The 14,372-nt window shown below is 46.8% G+C and overlaps 1 protein-coding gene across 2 annotated transcripts in view; it reads right to left on the bottom strand.

The window, feature by feature from the left end:
- Positions 1 to 12,785, bottom strand: part of MYO10 (myosin X) — a 163,088-nt gene extending 150,303 nt beyond the window's left edge. Inside the window, exon 1 of one of the 2 annotated variants that reach the window (XM_071555031.1) lies at positions 12,458 to 12,785. In XM_071555031.1, the coding sequence (XP_071411132.1) occupies positions 12,458 to 12,478 (21 nt within the window). In that variant the 5' untranslated portion in view covers positions 12,479 to 12,785. Of the gene's footprint in view, positions 1 to 11,189; positions 11,285 to 12,457 lie in introns of those variants that run through there. The other variant, XM_071555030.1, reaches the window with a different exon arrangement.
- Positions 12,786 to 14,372: the final 1,587 nt, after the last annotated feature.

Below are 14,372 nucleotides of genomic sequence, written 5' to 3'. Positions count from 1 at the left end.
TTGAAAACAGCAAGTGCCAGATTCTGCACCTTGGATGGGGCAGCTCTGGATGTATGTACAGACTGAGGAACAAGAGGCTGGACAGCAGCAAGGAAAAGGGGGGTCCTGGTCAATGGCAAGCTGAATACGAGTCAGCAGTGCCCTGGCAGCCAGGAGGGTAACAGTGCCCTGGGGGGCATCAGCCACAGCATTGCCAGCCGGGCAAGGGAGGGGATTGTCCTGCTCTGCTCTGCTCTGCTCTGCACTGGGGCGGCCTCACCTTGAATGTTGTGTGCAGTTTTGGGCACCACAATATAAACTAAGATATAAAGCTATTAGAGAACCTCCAAAGGAGGGCACCAGTGAAGGGTCCAGAGGGGAAGCTATACAGGGAGTGGCTGAGGTCACTTCTGGAGAAGAGGAGACAGAGGAAAGACCTCGTTGCAGTCTACAAAGTTGTCACAAGAGGAAGCAAAGGCACAGACCTCTCTGGTGACAGTGACAAGACCCAGGGGAATGGCATGAAACTGTGTCAGGGGAGGTTTAGGTTGGGTATTACGAACAGGTTCTTCAGAGGGTGGTTGGGCACTGCAACGCTCCCCAGGGAAATGGTCACAGCACCAAGCCTGACAGAGTTCAAGAAGCATTTGGAAAACACTCTAAGGCACATGGTGTGATTCTTGGGGTGGTCCTGTGCAGGGCCAGCAGGGCCAGGAGCTGGACTTGCACGATTCTTGTAGGTCCCTTCCAACTTAGGATATTCTATAGTATCAGACACCCAACCTCCAAACATGCACTCAAACTCTACAGGTAGGAAAATTCCAGCTGGCCAGACGGCAGTAATTGAAGATTATTCTCCAAAGAATAATTATTTGCAAAGCCAAAACAACCTTAATTCATGCATTTTAAAGCAGTAGCTTTCAGACATCGTTGTCCCATCCAACAAGGAGATCTCTTTGAGACCTATCCTGGCTAAAGCATCTACTCCTACTCAGAGGCTCCCCCCCTCCTTCTCCCCAGCAGTGCCTGGGGGCCATACCTGCAGCATGGCTCATGATCTACTGCCGCAGGTCTCTGGACCTCTGCTGCCCTCAGCCCTTCTTGTCCCTTCTGGTTTATGGCCATCCACTCTTCTTGCCTAACAAGAGACAACTCCTGTCTACATGCAGAGTGAGAGGCACATCCCTGTTTCTGGACAGCCACAGCTCATGCTGCCTCCCAAAACCTCCAATACCTTAAATGAGGAAAAAAAATCCCAGGGAAACAGCAAAGCTTTTGTGGCCTCTCTGATTATTACATAAAGCAACTGTGCACTTTTCAAATCAAGTGTTTCCAAGCAATACAAAGGAGTGTTTCCGTAAGCAGCACACAAGATCAAGAAATCAAAATTCAGGCTTACAGTCTGTATCTACCCGAGTCCAGAAGCACCTGGAACACAGTAACTGCTGAATCACCATCTCAAGCAGCAGGATCACACGACTCAATGTTCTCCCTTTGCACTCAGTAAAGACTGCTTAGAACAAGCCACCAAAAAAGGACTGCTGGATGCTCACAAGAAAATGCACAGAACTGGGTATCACCTTCGGTCCTCCAGCAGTACTGATGGTGTCTCCACTTTAACTGCATGGTACAAAGACATCCTGCTGAGAAAAGTCTAACTATACAGTAAAAGTTTAATACAACTATTTCATCACATTGCAATTCAGTTTTTTCATGGGCTTCTGTACAAAAAAATCTCCAAGGAGTTTACTACTGCACCACAGTCCTACTCATTTCAGGTGCTGAATCACCAAAGCAAAATGATAGCAGAAATGGTGCAACAGAAACAGAAGTTAAGAGTAGAGACTCTCAAAACTAACACAAACAGAGAATCAGCCTTTTGTTTTAAGTGCTGTGCAACTTTATGACAAAATCCCATATATCAGATGTTAAAACTTCTCAGATTTGGCCTGCAAAACATTAGAAATGTTATTTCAAGGGAAAAAAGAAATGGGCTGTTGCACAAATTACATTTTCTAGCACAGAGTTGCAGCATATGTTTATTCTTTGAAATAGCTTATCAAGTATCACACGGCAGAACTAACTGGAGTTTCAAGAACAAAGAGCTCACTTCATCAGACACTCCTCCTGGTACACGGTCTGAAAAGCAGCAGGAAATGCCACCCTTCAAAGCCCTGCTGTAAACGCTGCTCTTACTTTCTTCTAGGGAATATACTAACTGATGGGACACACCAAACAAACCTATTCGTTGTACCCATCACCAGAAAGCTGTAATGAAGAGATAAATCCTAATCACAACACCACAGTCCATACTTAATAAGGGGAAGCGATCCACGAAGATGACCAAGAAGTCTGACCTACAGAATGAGCATCCACTCCTTGTCCTGACATGAACTCCAGTATCCTGCCAACGTGGCTACTTCCTGAAGCAAATAAAAACAACCTCTAACCAAGATACGTAGTTCGGTTTTGACCCACTAAAATGTTCTCCACTGGTTCTATAAACCAGGCGGGTACATTAAACAAAAGGATTTGACTTTTCCTCAAGATAAACAACTTTGTAAGAAAAACAATCCCATTATCTTAACAAATATATTTAACTTCATCTGAAAAAAACATTTTAACGTCACACTAAACAACAGCAACTAACACAGGACCAAATAATCCATTTCTGATAATGCTATAAACATCAACATTTTTTCAAAACAAGGAATAAACTCCTCTTATCTCCTCTTCCCAAAACCAGGGACAGTTTGGATGAAGGCAATAGAGAAGACGTGATCATCTTTTCAGATAAATCCTGTACTTCTGTCAGCAAGAGCAGGAAGAGTGACAACAGACACATGCAGTGCACAACGCCAAACACCACAAGGCTTTGCCAGTAGCACCACTGTCACAGTTCAAAATCCTCTCAAAAACTACAGAAGTGTTTTTTCCAGATGCTGGAAAGTTCATCACATGTTGTCTGAAGCCTTTTGAAGTTTTTTAAGAAAGAGGGCCAAGGGATTTGGGGTGTTAACCTTCATGACAACTTTCAGAAATACTCTGCTTTGTATTTCCAGTTGGAGTTACTGGGAGCTGGCGCTCAGCAATTACTTGAGCCTCAGGTCTCCACCTGAGGTTATGCTACAGGCACCAATCCTGACTCTGACACAATGGTATCAGGCTTGGGCAGCAGGATGCCACTCCACCAGCATTGTCATGTCTAGAAGGACAGAGAATACAACCCAGAAGACCCTCAGTAGGTGACAACTCCAGTATAGAGGCAGATATGCCATGATAAAATGCTCTTGAATGGGAATGTAGTTTTGCCCCCAGGGGAAAAAGGAACAACCAAACATTTTCCTCTGCTAAGGTGTCCTTTCAGCAACTTGCTTAAGGGCATTCTCCAAAACAAAACAGGCTTGTATTAACACACTCTTGTACCACCGACCTATAATATAGAATCATGAATAGTCTCTTATGAATATTCAGGAAACACTAATGCATCAAAGGGCACTTAGTCTTTTATTTCCTGAGTCCTCCAACACAGTCCTTCACCCTTTCCATGCTGCCAGCCAGGATCAGGTGTGGAGACACAGCTTGGCCCCTGAACTCTGTTGCTGAGTTCCCCTCTCTTCCTTTCTGTTTTCCCTCATTGAGAACAAACTAGAACCAAAACACAAAAAACCCCCATAGAAACATTTAATCCATATAAGAGATGAATTAAAAAGAATATTGATTTCTTGAACATTTACCAAAATTTGCAGTCGAAAGTCTTTAGGTGAGGCTGGCCAAAAGATGAAGACAACATACTTTCAAAGAAAATAAAGTCTGATACCATAAACCAGGCAAAATTCCCCACTGAAGCAATTTATGTACTTGCTATAATGTATTAACATACCAATACAGGAACTGTAGTCAACTCTGAAGTCTGGCAGGCCACTGGATGGTACAGGAGTACAGTCTATCCTCCAAAATGTTTTCCTTCAGTATGCCATTAATTCTAGAAGGAGTAAAAGGTACTGCACTGACTCCCACATTTAGGCTCTGCTCCAACATGCTCATCTTTACCCACTGGGGAACAGGGTCACTGACACATACAAGAAATCCAGCTTAAAGTGTATTACATTTGACTTCTCAGTGCAAGTTTAGAAAACCATACCAGTGACCAGTCCCTTCACTTTTGAAGACTTCCTTCCATACTCAAGGGTAAACTGCAAACTTTTCCTCAAAGCCTTAAAAAGGCTGAAGTGTTCTTTGCTTTTTTTTCCCCCAGCCATTGACTGCAGCTATTCCTTGGTGAAAAATATCTAAGCACAATTGCACACTAGGAAAAACTACAAGTTTTCATATAGAAATTGCATGTTAAACCCCTCCACAGAAGAGTTCACAGAAATTGGAAATAAATTTGTCCAATAAAACTGAACACAACCCAATTTCTGCCATGCTTCCAATGTGAACCAAAATTCCATCTGTTCCTAGTAACTCATTCAACATGGAAAAAGATATATTACCAAGTTGCTCCAACATCACTCATGTTTGGGATTTTGATGAAAAAAACCCACAAAAATCTCTAAACTTCCTACCACACAAGAAGGCTTTCACAGGTTAGATCGAGTCACTTGGGCACAAAGGGAAACAGCACCTAAATATACAGCAAGTGTTTACATTTAAGAGTAAAACAAGCACAGGTATGACAAGTTTTTAGCTGAAACAACTCAGTGGCCTTCCCCAGCCAGTCACTAGTTTGCAGTGGGGGACAGTGTCTGGCCAGTCACAGTGTCCATGGAACAACATCCTGCAGAAAAGCTGTCAGACACCCCTTTGCTGGCTGTCCTGGCCGAGGATATCAGGAACAAGCATAAATGATATTTGGACCTGAGAAGACAGTATTGATCACTGACTGGGCAGAAGTAAGTCTAGGAGAGGACAGTATATTCTCCCTCAACATCCTCCTACTTTCTACAGAAACATTCAGAAATATAATTAATCTTTACTTGTTCTGCTCTCCTAATGAACCTTTCCCACTATATTTTTCCAATTGCAGACTCCTATTTTCCATGTAACAGCAGTAGTTTCTTCTTCAGCATGGATATAGTTTACTTCACAAGGTAGATCTAGAGCATAGTTAATATTAGTTCCCATTCTGAATCCAAACTTTCAAAAGTTCTCTTTAAAAGAATGGAGCATTTGAGTGACTTTAGTAGGCTTCTTAAGAAAAGGATAATCTACTTAACCTCTCTGAATCAGGGTGTTGTTCAAAATGAAGTTGCATTACAGTAAATATGGCCAATGGATAAAGCTCAGACTTCAGAGGACATCTTAGAAAAAAATAATTTAAAAAAAAGCCACCATGCAAAATTTGAACCAGTAATACCTAGAACACAGTGACTTGCCCTTAGCTGTCATCCCAACACCAAACAACCCCCTTTACGTCTCAGAAATGGTTTAAAATGCCACATAATGATAAATATCAGTAAAATCACGAGCAATGAAAACACCTAAGCCATGACCCTCTGATACAAGCCTCAAGTTGTAATCAATCTAGTGATTTTTGTGGTCACATCCCAAACCTTGTGAAGTTGCCACTATTAGTGACTTAGGGCTGGTAATTAATTTTTTTGTCCCCCTCAGAAGAAGTCTTTATTCTCAGTGACTTTTTACCTCCTGTCCCCCTTCCATTGGTGCTCCACCCAAAACTGTGTTCCTGGCTCTGACCACAGCTGGGGACAGTGATTCACTAAGGAAATAGAATGGCCTCACAGACTGGTGAGATCAAACTACCCAGAGGACACACTTCCCTCCAGAACCGTAAGGGGCACATGGTCAACACACTGGACATTCAAGGGGTGGAGCTGCTGTTCCTGCCCCTTGCTGGGGGCTGCTACACCTTCCACTGAGTCTGCACCCACCCAAGAGACACAAAAAGACATTTGTCTTGCTAGAAATTTTTTTGAAGTTACATCAATATTCACTACGCATATTGAAATTAAACACAACAAAAAAAAGGAGGCATATTATTCACTTTTTCTGTGCAAACACAGTGACACCATATAAATATTCACACATGTGAACCCCCACACAGAGACAAGGACCAACTAGTTTTCCTTCAGCTATGTTCTAAAGCCAAAAAACAGATTCATGGCACTATATTGGTCTTACCAGACCAAACACCAAGATTCAGCTAAAATCACCACAGCAGAAGCCAAACATGGTACAACCACACATAATTATTAACAGGAGGCCCCAAACTCTTCCTTCAATCTTTTGAGGTGCACTGGGGCACAAGAGCACTGAAAGGCTGCAGTGTTTCTCACGTTACTCTTTGGACCAGTGCACTAAACACATGACACTGAAGGCTCAAGCTACCTTTCCTTTTCACTTCCCTCTCTCCCACTAAATGGTCCTCTCCTGCCATCACAGAATCAAGAAAAAAGTGTGGAGCTTTTCTGGTAAGAGCCCACGTGACTCAGTTTCAAAAATAACTTGGGTCTGGACATGCTTTCAAATATAAGTTCCTTTTACCAGGCAACAGGCTGTGCAAGAGCTCTGAAACCAAAAAAGAGCCAAAAAGTTCACAGCCTTCAGTATCACTCAAGCACAGTGCTCACCAAATGAAAACACATATAAAGAAGAAAATCTTGTTAGAGCAAAATAGCTTACACACGAAGTGCTAACACAAACATACAATTAGGGAAAAGACCAAAACAAATTAACATTTCAGTGAGGTGTCACCAGAAGGTAAAAAACCCCCAAGACTCAGAAGCAGCTAAGTGTTCTGTAATGATGGGTTTCACAATTCTCCTTTCCTTGAAGTCTGACTGAACATACCGAAGAAACCACGAGCAGACCCTGCACCATGTGGAGCCTCTATTGCCAACTTCAATACTTAGGTATTTTGCAGCTTTAGGAGAACTCTTGTGTCATTTTACAACATGTACTGTGCCAGCAGGGTTGCGAGGCTCCAGCCCACCAATGATGACTATGCTTCAGTTGCACAAATTTGTGTTATGAAAGGCACATGTGAAGTACATGTAGTGGGCAGTTACAATGATGTGATACTGATGAGCTGAATGTAACTTTCAACTTCGAGAAATAAACTTCCAAAAGCTTTCTTTTCTTTCTGACTTTGTAAGGTAATCCCGAGGCCCCTCAACACATTTTCTGTTCCAAACATAATGCTCTCTAATTAAACTAAAAATAAGTGTCGATAAAACAACCATCAGCTTTTAAAAAACCTAAATCTGAGAAGTCACAGCTCAGAAACTTTGCAGAATGCAGCCAATGTCAACAGCCAAAAGAGTCACTGTTTCTGCTTGGCATGGCTTTGGTGCTCAGAAGCTCTCCAGAAACATAATCTTTTATACTCATGGGCTGATGGTTTTGCCCTACCAGTCTCAAAGGCAACACTGCTAGTGTAAGTTGCACAGCTTACACCAATACCAAAAGCTGGAACATCAGACCCATGCTTTTGCCATCATGAAAATGGGGAGACTTCCAAGGTTGTCCTAAATGTGCCACAGTACAGCAAGAACCCACGTATGTAGATGCAGGTTATTTATTAGCCTTACCAGATTTTCTTTTTAAGAGAGTAACTTTAGCAGTGCCAAGGTGTATTGGGTTTGCATGGCCAGCTTTTGGTAGTGGAGTGGCTTCTGTGAGAAGCTGCTAGAAGCTTCCCCCATGTCTGGCAGAATCAATGCCAGGCAGCTCCAAGATGGATGTGCCACTGGCCAAGGCTGGGCCCCTCAGAAATGGTGGTAATGCCTCTGGGGTAACATATTTAAGAAGAGAAAAAGAAGTTATTGGGCAGATATAATAGCAGCCAAAGAAAAGCTAAGTGAGAATATGAAGGAGATCCACACCTCAGCAGGTGGATGCCTGAGAGGAGGCTGCAAACCCGTGGGAGGCCTGGCCAGATCAGGACTCCTCTCCCTGAGCAGTGGCAGAACAACCTGTGATGAACTGAACACAACTCCCAGTTTCCATCTCCCTGTGTCACTGACGGGGGAGGAGGTAGAGCTGGGTAGGAGGGAAGATGGGGGGAGGTGTTTTTAGGATTTATTTTACTTCTCATCATCCTGCTCTGATTTTGTTAGTAATACATTAATTTAATAACCCAAATTTGAGTATCTTTGCCTGTGACAGTATTTGTTGAGTGACCTCTCTCCAGGCCCTTATCTCAACCCCACGAACCCTTTATTTTCTCTCCCCTGTTCAGCTGCAGAGGGGAGTGACAGAGTGGCTTTGGTGGGTGCCTGGCATCCAGCCAGGGTCAACCCACTACACAAAGCACTCGGTTGCAGGAGAAGGTGAACCCCTCAAAGGAGTAAGTGCTGTGAGCCTGTGATCTCACAAACGTTGCAAGGGAGCACCGAGGAAAAGTTTGCAGCCAGCTGTGTAACTGAAATAAGAGCTTCCAGGTTCAGCAGATACCTCCTCTGACAACTTAAGCAAAGTTCAAACTTCTGCACCACATCCTTCCCACAGTGAGGTTCAACACCTGCTCCTTCAGGACAAATACTGGGAGCCTCTTCCTTAAAACAGGGCACACAAGCAAACATGTGGAAAGCAGAAATGAAGGAAACCATTCTGAACCCAAGGTACCAGTGACACTGGTAAAAAAAACCAAAAAAGAGCATGCTAGACAGAGCATCTGCTGTGCCTCAAAGGAGGCTTCTCTGCAGTTCCAAATAAACTCCTGTGCAGTACAGGAGGAACATTAGCAGGACTTCTATGATGGTGACACTTTTGTAACGATCTCCTTCAAGATCATCTACTCAGACATGCTGGACAGAAGGCAGGAGACAGAGTTGTTCTCTTCCAGTTGTAGAAACTGAGGGTCAGGGGGGACGGAATCCTTGGTCTTTAAAGTTTGGCAGCTGCTAAACCCAAACAATCCCTGCAGGCACTGCTATGCACACTGTGCTGCAAGCTCCCGAGGAGCTGAGCACCAGCTCAGAGGGCAGGTTTGGACAAGATGACCTACAAGAAGTTCCTCCAAGCCTTAAGCCCTTTCTGACCTCAGCTGAGCTAGCAAATGCCACAGTCCTCCTATGACAAGGACACCAACCAGGGTTCAGTGAAACACACCATATGTACTGGGTAAAGTGAGGCACTGCATAAGAGGAGGAAGATTAACTTGACTTCTGCATTGACTTATCCTGCTGCCCTGATAAACACTGCTTGAGAATTTCAGATACTGAAAAGGCAGTTTGAGATTCCCTCTCCTGACTTTTTTTGTGCAGAATTTCCTTGTCTTTCTTCTCATCTGGAAATTACTCTCCTTCTTCCCTCATGGATACATCCCCTTTCAGTAGGGATGCATTCTCATTGGGAAAAAGCTTGATCTCAGCTGCAGAGAAGACTGCTTCCCTGTGAGCACCTTAGCTGTTGGTAAAACATATGGGAACAGCTTTTACAGGCTCTTTGGAGCAGCACAGACAAATGGCTCTATTGCACATATCTATGCTTATAATCTTACGTATGGATCTCCAGGATTTTCAGTTTTTAATATTTTAGATATGCAAATATGACTGTAAATACACTGTAAAGATTCTACCACCAACCTTCCTTCAAAGACTGTAATGTAGCACAGACCATTCAACAGCCTTTTTTAAAAGCCTCAGAAAATACTTTTCCTCTGTATTCAGAATGCAACTTTGTTACTACTTTAATATCCTTCAGCATTTTGGGGAGTAAGTTCCAGGCAAACTCTTCTAGACTAATTCTAAACTAATTCTTTACTTAGAGTCATGGTTTCGGGGGGGTTTTATAACTGGCTGAGTTAGAAAATTAGGAAAAGGGTGGAAATTGAGGTTCCCTGGAGCCAAGTACAGGATAACAACTTGTTATCCTGTAAGAATAAACCCTAAGAGTGTTAAGAAATAGTACAGAAAGGAGACTGGGCAGCACGATAGAGAAGTCAAAAAGCTGTTGTCACAGATGATGGCAAGTGATTGGCAGGAGCTTAATGCTATCCCACACCTCCCTTATGGCAGCAAGTCCCAACAGGAGTACCACCCCTGCAAGGCACACATTCCTGCACCTCAAAGGTATCTTACTCAGTTGCCTCATTTTGTTCCAGTGAGCATCATCCTATATGGACAGCAGGTTACAATTAGCATCTGGCTATGGAAAAATATGGGAGATATAATAATGCAGGGATTCTTTTCCTGCAACACCTTTCAATACTTTTCTGCAACAGCCAGACTGAAGACACTGCTGCCTCCAGTGCAGTAAACACTGAGGGAACACTGAGGAAGGACCCCTGTGAAGTGCCGGTAAATACTCTTCTCAAAACCAGCTTTTCTCTCAAAACATAATTATATCAGCAGACTTACATTGCTGACAAAAAAGAGCAGGGCAGACTGGGCTTTTTTTACCTGTGCCTTTCATCCAGCTTCCTCTTTCTTTCACACATTATAACTTATTTTAACAAGAACAGTAATTCCCTCAGATAAGTCAGCAAATATTTTTGTAGAGAGCAGCTGCAGGATGTCTGCCTCGCACAAATTAAATTACCCAGTGGCTCAATCCAGTGCCTTCAACAGACGTTTTTTCTGTGGTAGCTGGGTCAAGCACAGTGCAGTTCTGCTATTGTGCCTCATGCTCCCTACATGCCATCTACATATGCTCTGCTCCGGTGTGAGCAAAGGAAAATGTTTATACTTGTGGGTGGGACTTTGGATGCAGATTAAAGTCAAGGTGCTATATTTACTGATCTTTTAAAGTAATATCAACATGTTGAAAGGGAGTCAAAGTTCTTCAGAAGGATCAAAGTCCGCATGCAGCAACCACAAATTAACATAAATACATGCTGAAATGCTAACACAGACTGGTAAAATTTACTTCCATTTTCCCTGGAGCAAGTAATTTTGGCTAATAGAGGAGTCAAAACCATGAAAACTCTTCTTCACCTCTGTGTAGGGCACACTACAGTACTTTGTGTTGGAGCAAATAACTCTTCAGACTAATTTTGCAAGGCTAGGCTAATACTACCGTATTGCTCATAGCTTGCAACCTTTTGAAAGGTGAGGGCTGCATCCTCCACAGGGAAGGAAAAAAAAGGTATTCTACTTAAGTCAGACTTTGAAGCTAGTCCTGCATTTCTTCCTTCTTATTGCACTTGACAGAACTTTTGTTGTATGACAAATGAAAAGCCAACAAGCAGCAAAGTGTGTGACCTTCTTTTATTTGACTAATTATTATTTCGGTAAACAGATCACCTGTTTTTCTTGTGGAAGCATCAACAGCAGCACTGAGAACATGACGGATGTTATTTCATGAGGGCAAAGGACAGTTCTGCAGCTTAATCACAGCCCTGTAAAACAGATGCCCGGCCTGTATTTACAGCCCTGACAGTGCAACTGCCTCGACAAGAGGTGCAATTAAAGCAAGCGTGCAGGCAGTCACCAGGAGTCACAAGCCAGACAGAAGCTTTGCCAGCAATCTACAGGCACAGCACATGCACACAGAAGCCCTTTATCCCGGACACCTTATGTTCATAAGGCTGTGTCGACACCAGGCGGGCTGAACTAATCCGGTAAAACACTGTTGTATAAAATTCAGCTAAGTTGAACAAGAAGAGGACCCAAGTTTAGACTTAGCAAATACCTTGAGTCAATAGCAAAGTGCCCTTGATTCGATTTCCTCACCCGATTTGCTGAAGTTGCCAAGATCCGCAAGACCACGATAAAGCTCAAAAGACTTTCAAGACTTCAGCCTCCTTACTTTGTATTTTGTATCACAAGATTTCGTCTATACTTAGAAACCATACACTTAATAAACAGACCTTAGAAAAAGAGTGCCCAGCGGCAGCCCTGCTTCTGAAATCTCCATCGTTTGATGCTTCTCACGCCCGTGCGAGGCGGACAAAGCTCCGCGCGGGTGTCACGCAGGGAACCCCCGGGCTGGGACCCCCAGTGCCCTCCAGGCGCGGTTTCAGAGGCTGCCACGCCACGGGGCAAGGGAGCGGGGCAGGGAGCGGGGCAGGGAGCGAGGCACGGAGCGGGACAAGCAGCGGGACAGGCAGAGGGGCAAGGGAGAGGGGCAGGCAGCGGGGCAGGGAGCGCACCGGCGCCCGCGGCTCGCTGCTTCCCGCACGGGTCGCTGCGGAGCAGGAGGTGCCGGCGGTGGGCGCAGGGCTGGGGAGGCACCGCCGCCTCCATCCCCTGCCGCTCTCATGAGCCCCAGTCCCTCAGCCCGGCTGCGGGGAGCCCGCGGCAGCGGCAGCACCGCTCGGGCTCGGAGGCCGCGAGTTCCGCCCGGAGAGGCCGAGAATTCGGGGGGCGCAGCTCCCCCCACCCCTGCCCGCCTCCCGCTCCCCGAGGGGCCGCTCCTGCAAACGCCCTGCGAACCGAAGCCCTCGAGGAAACGAACAGGCGACACTTTCCGTGAGCCCCAGCCACTCTGCTGCCGGTATCCTGCACCACAGGGGAGACCCACGCTGGAGGAAGAGAAGGAGGAGGAGAAGATCCCATCGGCCCGCGCTCACCTCCGCCAAGAAGTTGTCCATGGTGGCCCCTGGGCCCGCCCGCGGGTGCGCAGCGCCGGGCACAGCCGCGCACCATGTGCCGCTGCCGCCCGGCCCGGCCCGGCCCCACCGAGCCGCCTCAGCCGCCGCGCCGCTCCATCGCGCCCGGCGCCGGCACCAGCCCGCAGCCTTTGTCCACCCGCCCGCCCCTCAGCGCCGCTCGGCCGGGCGGTCCCAGCAGCGCATAGCCCGCGGGGAGCCGGCGGAGAGGGTGAGGAGCAGGAGGACAAGGAGGAGGACAAGGAAGGCTCCCGCCGCCGCCGCCGCACGCTCCTGCCCGGGGCCGCCCCGTCCCGTCCGTCCAGGCGGGGCAGGAGCAGAGGCGGAGCCGAGGCCGCGCCGCGCTCAGCCGCGCCCCCGCCCCGGCCCGTGCGAAGGAGGGAGGGACGGCAGCGCCCCCGGCCCGGCCCGTGCGAAGGAGGGAGGGACGGCAGCGCCCCCGGCCCGGCCCGTGCGAAGGAGGGAGGGAAGGCAGCGCCCCCGCCCTGGCCCGGCCCGTGCGAAGGAGGGAGGGAAGGCAGCGCCCCCGGCCCGTGCGAAGGAGGGAGGGAAGGCAGCGCCCCCGGCCCGGCCCGCCCTGGCCCGGCCCGTCTCACCGCTGCTTGGGGCGCCGACAGCCGCGTCCGAGTGCGGAGTGAAAGGGCAGCGGAGGGTCCCCGCGGAGTGTAGGCGGCTGGGGTGCCGTTCTCGCAGCGCACAGCCGTGCAGAGCTCCGCAGGTGTCGGCGAAGAACACGTACCTGCAGGGCGCCGCTGCGGGCAGGCGGCCCTGGGGAAAGTGAGTGGCAAACTTGTGTATGGTCTCCCCTCAGCCGTACCAGTGTTCCTTTGCTAAACACATCCTGGAACAGCCACTCACTGGGACATCAGTGCAGATGAAAATAGCCCTGCTCTATATGGTTTTCCAGTCCTTTACATTTCTGCAAAGCAAGTATAAAGTGTTCGGGTTTTGAAGACATCTCATGTTCATAATTTCGCATGGACTCTACAGTAAGTAAGAGCACAAGGAGCACAGCAAACAAGAATCAAATCTTGCAGATACCAGGCTGTTTCTTTCACACTGCAGAAAGAAATGTACCAAAAGTAAGGCACAGCCATGAAGAAAGCAAATACAGTGTTCTGTGTTTCAGCTGCAGGCAGAGTCCTAACACTGCTTCGAGAGCTTGACCATGTGAGCAATGATACCTGAGACCAGCCCTGGACAGCAGAAGTAATCGTAAGTGTGCAGCTCTCATTTTTAAGGTGCCATGGTTAAGGCATAGAGCACAAGCACCACTAAAAAAGCAAGCTTAAGAATGCACACACTACAAAAGGAAAAACTTTGTTCTTTCGCTTTTGCATCCAAAAAATTTTATCTGAATAAGAAGGAGAGCAGGCTTTGAGATATTTCATGTACTAGAAGGAGTTGTGCTGATCTTGGAGCTTCATGCAGTGACATTCAGGAAAACTACTGTGCCATCAAGGTTAGCACTGGGATAAATCAGCAAAAGAGGGACTTTCTGCCAAACGGGTACCTGTTAGAGCCTACAAGGAGACTGGCTGCCTGCCCCATTACACAGAAACAAGGTGGGGGGACACTCAGGCATATAGCAACTGCCTCAGACATGGCTATAGACCAGCAGCTCTCCTCAGCTCACTTTCCCAAGGCCAGCCACAGTGGCTCCTAGCAGGAAAAGCAGCATCACTACCCAGCTTGCTTGAAGCCCAGCACAGTGTCCCTTGGGCAGCACCTCTGTTGCAGTTTGTGAAACCCAGCTGGGAGACATCCTGTTGGATACCCTGCAACATCCTGACGGCTGCCAGGGGATCCCTTTTCTGGTCAGCCCTGCTAATATCTACTCTCAGGTAAACAGGTTATAGCTTCCTACAGTTGCTCT

The sequence above is a fragment of the Pithys albifrons genome, chromosome 4, assembly GCF_047495875.1.
Source record: "Pithys albifrons albifrons isolate INPA30051 chromosome 4, PitAlb_v1, whole genome shotgun sequence".
Taxonomy (NCBI): domain Eukaryota; kingdom Metazoa; phylum Chordata; class Aves; order Passeriformes; family Thamnophilidae; genus Pithys; species Pithys albifrons.
The sequence above is the reverse complement of the archived record's forward strand: the minus strand, read 5'-3'. Positions and strand labels throughout refer to the sequence as shown.